Genomic DNA, 6,680 nt, shown 5'->3' with positions numbered 1-6,680 from the left:
GGAACAGAGAACCGAGAGTCGACCGGAGGGCTCGTCATAAATTGTGCGAAATGCATAATTCTCCGCTTACCAGGCCAATTGATTAACTTTTGTTCGATGCGCATTGACAGGCAAATACATGGCAAACACACAAGCGCAAACACAGAATGTAGTTATGTTGCATTATTCAATGAAATGTGCTCAACTTGAATTCATGTTGCACTTGGACGTCTGCTGTGTTCAATGGAATCCACAATTATTGCTTATATCTGTCATTGCGAATGCGAGTTTTGTATTTCACCTGGTCATGCAAAATGGCCAGCTTTACTTTTAACCGATGATGACGTGAGTAATGGAAAATTACAACCTAGAAAATTGCTTAAAAACTTAACAAAAACCATATGATGGTTGAGTATTAAAAAAAAAGAGTTTTACATTTAATTAAAAATTGATTAATGACTTAAAGGCTAAAAGGGGCAAAAGAAGCCTCTATTTTAATGGTTTTTGGCACTGTAAATGCGCTCTCTATCACGATTCCCTAGAAATTGTGATTTTCCTCTTGTTCCCGACAATTCACAAAGAAAATGTTTGCAGGTGCTGTACTTGGACGCATTGTCATGCCTCCAAATCCCTGGATAGCAGGCAATATCTAAGGGGGATTTTAATAGTTAATATTAACTAATTTCTGTTTTCTGTTACGTCTGCATTACCCTTCGCGAATGTCTCCGAAATCGCTGTCGATGCACTTGGGCTAACTTTCCGCTGGATAAAAGCGATCGCTTCCGGCGCTGCCAAACCTGAGGAATGGGGTCCATTAATAATTAATTAATATTATTTATATAACTAATTTAATTTTATACAGAATTATTAGCATACATCGAATTTCTAATAGCTCCTTGTTTTCTCAAATAGCTCGATATATATAAATCAATCAAAAACACCTCTTAACGAGATAAAATGTTGTGACGATCGCACCTTAAATACTCAAAAGCTTTGATATCAAATTTTGTGACTTAAAATTATTATTATTAATAATTAACTGATTGTAACTATATATATTTTTAAATATTTGTGTTTATAAAAATTCTTTTTTGGTATTTAAAAGTTTTCCTGAAGTTTTTCAGCCTTTTCTAAATTAATAAAAATTTATTTCAATTGATTATAAAAATAAGTTAATTACCAAATTAATGAGAAAATTTGCACTTAATTGCTTTGATTGAATTTTAATAAATTCTTATTTTTTAAATGGTTTTAACACTTTTTTGGTAATTTTATATTCCACACATACTTTCTATTTTTTCTTTTATAGATATTGAAGTGACTTCGCCTCACCTGCATATTTACATCGTATCGAATGCGCTGATCCAGCTGTGATTTTCTGGCCAACAGCTGGTGACAGAGCCACCGGACGCCGCGCTGCAGATCGTCGGCACTGTCCATGTGGCAGATGAGCAGCGGGCAGCCGCAGGACCTGGCCAGCTCCTCCAGCCCGAAGGCATACTCCACGTCATAGAGCTGGACGCCATCGCGATGACGTGAGGCGACCAGGAGCACCGGCTTGCCGGCCAGCTGAGTGCCCCTCAGGCACTGGGTCAGCAGGGCGAACGTGGCCTCCAGTCCCTCCGGATCCGAACCCAGATCGAAACAGTATATGAGGGCGTGCGAGGAGGCGTAATAGTGCCGCCACAGGCGCTGCATCTCCGCATTTCCACCCACTTCGGTCAGCTGGAGTTTCGCTGGCAGTTCTGAAATATCCTGAAATCCTCCGGAAATCTGATAGCAACGCACCCCGTTCGTCGCCTCCTGGTCATCCGAAGCTCGTGGAGATCTGCTCAAGCGGTGTCCCAGCTCCGTTTTGCCACTGCCCGAGGGTCCGAGGAGCAGCACCTGGAATTCCTCCATCGATCGAACACAACAACAGCAGTCGCGCAGCTTGGCGCACAGTAAACCCATCTAGCACAGGGCCATTTTCGTTTGAAGTTTTGTATAATTTCTGGATATAATTTCTGCTTTCACTTTCTCCAACTGCAAGTGCAACTGAAACTCTTTTCGGGTTGTTTATTTACCTGCCATTCGGCGGACAGCTGACTGCGACAGGTAGTTGTCACGGGCAACGTCGGTAAGTTCAATGTTTTGGCCAGTGTTCCGCGGAATGTTGCCTAGACAACCGATCCGTCGAGGGATGGCCCTAACCACCTTCGGCGAGTTCCACGTAAGTGAACCACTTACCTGCTCATTCGGTTCGGGGAGGGTATTCCAATTTTCCGCGGAGCTTTGAATCCACAAAGAATTCTGGCCACTAAAGGAAAACAGAAGTACTTCATAGTTGGAAATACAAAAAATATTTATAATGAAGTTGTAAAAAATATAAAAAAATATAATATCTACCAAAGTATGAAAATACATGTTTATAAAAATTCAAATATATAATAAAAAACACATACCTACACTCGCATAATTCAATTTAAACATATTTCTTTCAATGTACAAAGTAGCAACAGCAATTTTATAATAAAAATTTACTAAATTTTTTTAATTTGAATATTTTTATATTTAAAATGTATAAAGTGAAGGAAAGTCAAAGCGAAAATAATTACATTGGATAAGAAATTAATGGATTTATTGTGGCTTTTTTGTCAGTGTATATATATTTTCATAAATAAATTTTAGTGTTGCATTTTTTATAATTTATTTTTTTCTAAAATAAGAAGGAGTTAAGCTATACAAAATTGGGAAACAAACAATAATTAAATTGAAGAATTCTATATCCTCTTTTTAAAATCCTAGAAAACTGTTAACTCTAATTATGTTAGAATGAAAAATGGGACGTCATCTTCGAAGTTCTGCACGATATTGAAGTTTGAATGAAGAGTTTTATCTCTGTGCTTCCTCTGTTTGCCGCTGGATGGCGCCACTTGTCCCAACAGCGATAAAGGGATTTTTCCCAGGCGCTTTCTATGTTTTTCGCACTCCTAATGGGAACTTTTATTTTTCCCACTTTTCTCAGGTTAGGGGGAATTTATATTTCCCCGCTTAAAGGTACCACCCACTCTGCCCTCAAACATCAATTGTTTGTTTACGCAATCCAAACTTGGCAAGTTATTGATTCGGTTTCATTTCCTGATTGCCAGCGAGCAGAACAAGTGGCCTTTTGCTTTGATAATGGCTAAATAGCCATGGCCCGCTATTTGTGAATATGTGTATAGGCACACTGCACACATAATGTATCTTTGATGAAGCTGCGGTGGCCGTGGCTTTGTGGTTTCCATGGGGCAGAAGGCGGAGAGCAGAAAGGAGTCCTTGATAAACTCGCGCTAATCGCTCCCCATGTGACCGCGTGTTTGGGCCGTGTTTGCCCCACCCAAGTCGAGAGTCCAAAGCCCTTTGTGCTTAGCATTCCATTGCATTATGATGTGGATGTGGATGTGGATGTGAATGTGCCCCGAAACCGTTAAGCACATCTGCCGTGGAGGCCCCGAACCCACCTTTATCCTTTATCCCCCCTCTTCTTGGCCAACAAATTGAAAAGTAAGCAAGCTAAACGTTCGCCGAACTTTGGATGAGGGCGGAAAGTAAGAAAAGGGAGGAAAGTCGTCGTCTGTAGCCTTGAGCCAGTCGCCAGCAATCCTTTTGTGCATCTCCTGTTCGCCAGTACAAAAGGCAAAGGGCGAGCAGCACAGCAAAAAGATCGCGATGCAATGATTTTGTATTTTTCCAAAGAAATTGTATCCATAAATTTGATTGTTCCTTATTTATTTGCGGGTATAATGGATATATGGATTACTGTTTTTAAGAAATAATAAAACAAATTAAGGAAGGTTTTTATAAACGGTGCCTTTACTTGAAATACAAAATCCTAACTCAGGGATTTAAGGATATTTATTTTAAGAACAGATACAAAAAATACAGAAGTCTGCATTTAAACATGTTCTAATATTCATATAATAGAATCGATTTTATTTAGTTTTATTTTAGTTATTTCAGGAAATTGCCATACCTTTAAATTCGCTTTTGATTTTCTTCCAAGTGCACATCTAGTTCATATGAAGACCAAGTTTCTATGCTTATGGCCAAGCCAACGACTGACATTAGTTTTGCATGCCTTCGCCTGCGACCATTTTAATATGCGCATTAATGCGGCACAAAGCGGTGCGAAAAGTGACAACCCGGTAGCTTCGTCCTGCGTTTTGTCAGTCGAGTGGGTGGATGTGGATGTGGATCCATCCGGATGGACAGGTGGCAGGATGGCAGGACACGGGGGCAGATATATGCAAATACGCGGCTGCTGGAGCGGCAGTTGATTGCTTGATGCATGCGCTGCACCCTCACAAATTCCAACGAGCAGCGAGTGGCGCCTCAGGGAGTTTAAATAAGTAAGTTCCTCAGATGTTACTCAGATTGTTAAGGGTTTTAATTCAATTTAAATACAATTTTTCAAGGAGAAAAAAAATATTAAAGAAAAATAGCCACATACTGCGATTCGAACCCAGGACATGCGAGCGAGAATCGAATGTTCTTACCTCTAGGCTACTTAGGTCTATAAAAACTCTGAAAAAATGCTACTACTGCTTTGTATTTTCTTTAAGCAGTTCATAAATTCAAAAAATTAATACATTTTGTATCCTTTTTTTAATGGAAATAAAAATCAAAAATTAGAAACGTTTTTTTCTTAGGGTATAAATGTATGTAAACATTTTAAAAATTTTATATTTTAAAAACTTTTTGTATCCTTTTTTTAATAGAAATAAAAATCAAAAATAAAAAACTTTTTTTCTTAGGGTATAAATGTATGTAAATATTTTTAAAATTTTATATTTTAAAAACTTTTTGTATCCTTTTTTTAATGGAAATAAAAATCAAAAATTAAAAACTTTTTTTCTTAGGGTATACATGTATGTTAATATTTTTAAAATTTTATATTTTAATGAAACATATACGAATTAAAGGCTAGACAATTTCGCTTTAAGCCGATTGCCGGTGGAACAGCCCTCGCATGTTTGGGTTTTGCCAAGCTTAAGTCAAATATTTGCAAGTGGCTGACGCCGCAGGACCTGCCCCAACTCGTTGGCTCCGGTTCGGTACCATTCCATTCAACCGCCAGCAACCCAGCTAAATGAAGCGGCTCGGCGTAATCGCTCCCCGACGCACGCTGGCCATAGACTCCGATTCAGACTCAAAATGAGTTGGTACCGCAGGACCAAGGACCAAGGACTAGGGACCTGGGACCTTCATTCGATTATTTCTGCGCAGCAGCGTCATTCCGTTCGCTGTCCGGTTGCCTTGGTCCTTCGTCCTTATAGCAATCCTCTTTGACTATTCCTAACGCCACATGGCGACATCATATTTCCTTGGACGAGCACCGTACCTGCGTTTCCCTTTTTTTTTTCGACGGCTCAGGCGTTTCCAGCTTTCCCGGCTTTCCCTACTGTTTTTCCCGGCCAGCCGCACTTGTCGAGTCGTTCACCGTGCGGCAAAAGTTTAGCCAGCGGAGAAGCAGCCTCAGCCTCAGCAGCTTGCCTCGGATTTCATTTCCGGCATGTTGCGGCTACGTTAAGTAACGGAGATTGCATCGCTAATGATGCAATTGTGTTTGGCGGAAATGAAAGCGGTTTCGTGTGACGACTTCGCGCGCTTAGCCGGCTCGAACACCTCGCCTTCTATCATCGCCTGTCCATAGATTGCCCCCCCGCCATCCTCCGAGTCCCCATCAAAAACCAATGAAGCCGAAGGAAAACCGAATGAAAAAACTATGTGCCCGCTAATTGCATCTGCTTTGCTTTCGCCCAGCTTGTACAAAAAAAAGAAGAAGAAGCAGATGGAAAGAGCGAACGGAAGTGGTTGTCAAGGAAAGAGAGGAGTGGAAAAAAATGAAGCCGCTCTCGGCGCTTCTCAAACAACCTGCCTTAATGAGCTCTCCATAATTGTTTAATTGGATAAGAAATAGAGTCACGGATGCTTGACACACTTCGCCAGTCTGTCTGTTTCTGAGCAAGAAGAGTACGAAAAACAAGGAAAGTGGAAGCGGGATGGGGAATGGGGAATGCGATGGCATCGATGCCAGACCAACGAATTGGAGCAGCCACCGACCTACTCTGGCCTATTGATTTTTCTACAATTTTCAGACGTAGACACCTCTCGAGCACTTTTCCCCCGATTTGCAGCCAGATATGCCCATCCAGGCTGAATGCCATACCAACTACATTACAACTAAAAAATCTCTGTTTAATTTTTCCAATAACGTTTTCGAAATGAAAAAAAAAAGGTAAGGAATACCAAAATATTTTTTTTGTTTTTTTTTTTTCGGTTCACATTTTACTTATATTATACTTTATTATACTTTGCATTCCTTTCCAATGAATTTTAGGCACAAATGTGTTGGTATTTACATGTTAGTGTTAGGGATTCTCGTCTGTTTGTGTGCCATGCTTCTTTGAACTTACCGGGATTCGAACCCGGACCGGTGGTTTTCGATGTTCTAGCTGAGAAGCCTATCCCTCTACTCACTCAGCTACCACCGGCGGCGAGATGACAGCGTCTAGGGGTAAACTTAAACCCCACCTACTGGGTTTTTTGGTGAAAGGTTTTCTCTCTTATAATTCCCAAGTTGTTATTCCCAGCAGGCTACTTCGATTGTGGGTTCTACGCTTATCGATATATCGATATGGGTTTAGTGTTGATCATCGAACGAATCGAAGCAACCA

At 40.4% G+C, this 6,680-nt stretch overlaps 1 protein-coding gene across 1 annotated transcript; it reads right to left on the bottom strand.

The window, feature by feature from the left end:
• Positions 1-517: 517 nt before the first annotated feature.
• LOC108063194 (ADP-ribosylation factor-like protein 3) lies at positions 518-1,932 on the bottom strand. Its single transcript, XM_017150211.2, has 3 exons — positions 1,312-1,932; positions 690-776; positions 518-628 (listed from the first exon to the last, which is right to left on the bottom strand). Exons 1-3 carry the CDS (start codon positions 1,930-1,932, stop codon positions 518-520), a joined length of 819 nt encoding a protein of 272 aa, XP_017005700.2.
• Between the last annotated feature and the right edge of the window lie 4,748 nt (positions 1,933-6,680).

The sequence above is a fragment of the Drosophila takahashii genome, chromosome X (assembly GCF_030179915.1).
Source record: "Drosophila takahashii strain IR98-3 E-12201 chromosome X, DtakHiC1v2, whole genome shotgun sequence".
Taxonomy (NCBI): Eukaryota; Metazoa; Arthropoda; class Insecta; order Diptera; family Drosophilidae; genus Drosophila; species Drosophila takahashii.
This window is presented reverse-complemented; position numbering and strand designations above follow the sequence as displayed.

What these genes read in the sequence shown, in the direction of transcription:
- LOC108063194 (XM_017150211.2), bottom strand. Translation starts at nt 1,932, where the DNA reads ATGGGTTTACTGTGCGCCAAGCTGCGCGACTGCTGTTGTTGTGTTCGA. An exon ending in GATACGATGTAAATATGCAG is followed by an intron (nt 777 to 1,311) that starts GTGAGGCGAAGT and finishes CCCATTCCTCAG; the next exon opens with GTTTGGCAGCGCCGGAAGCG. An exon ending in TTCGGAGACATTCGCGAAGG is followed by an intron (nt 629 to 689) that starts GTAATGCAGACG and finishes AATCCCCCTTAG; the next exon opens with ATATTGCCTGCTATCCAGGG.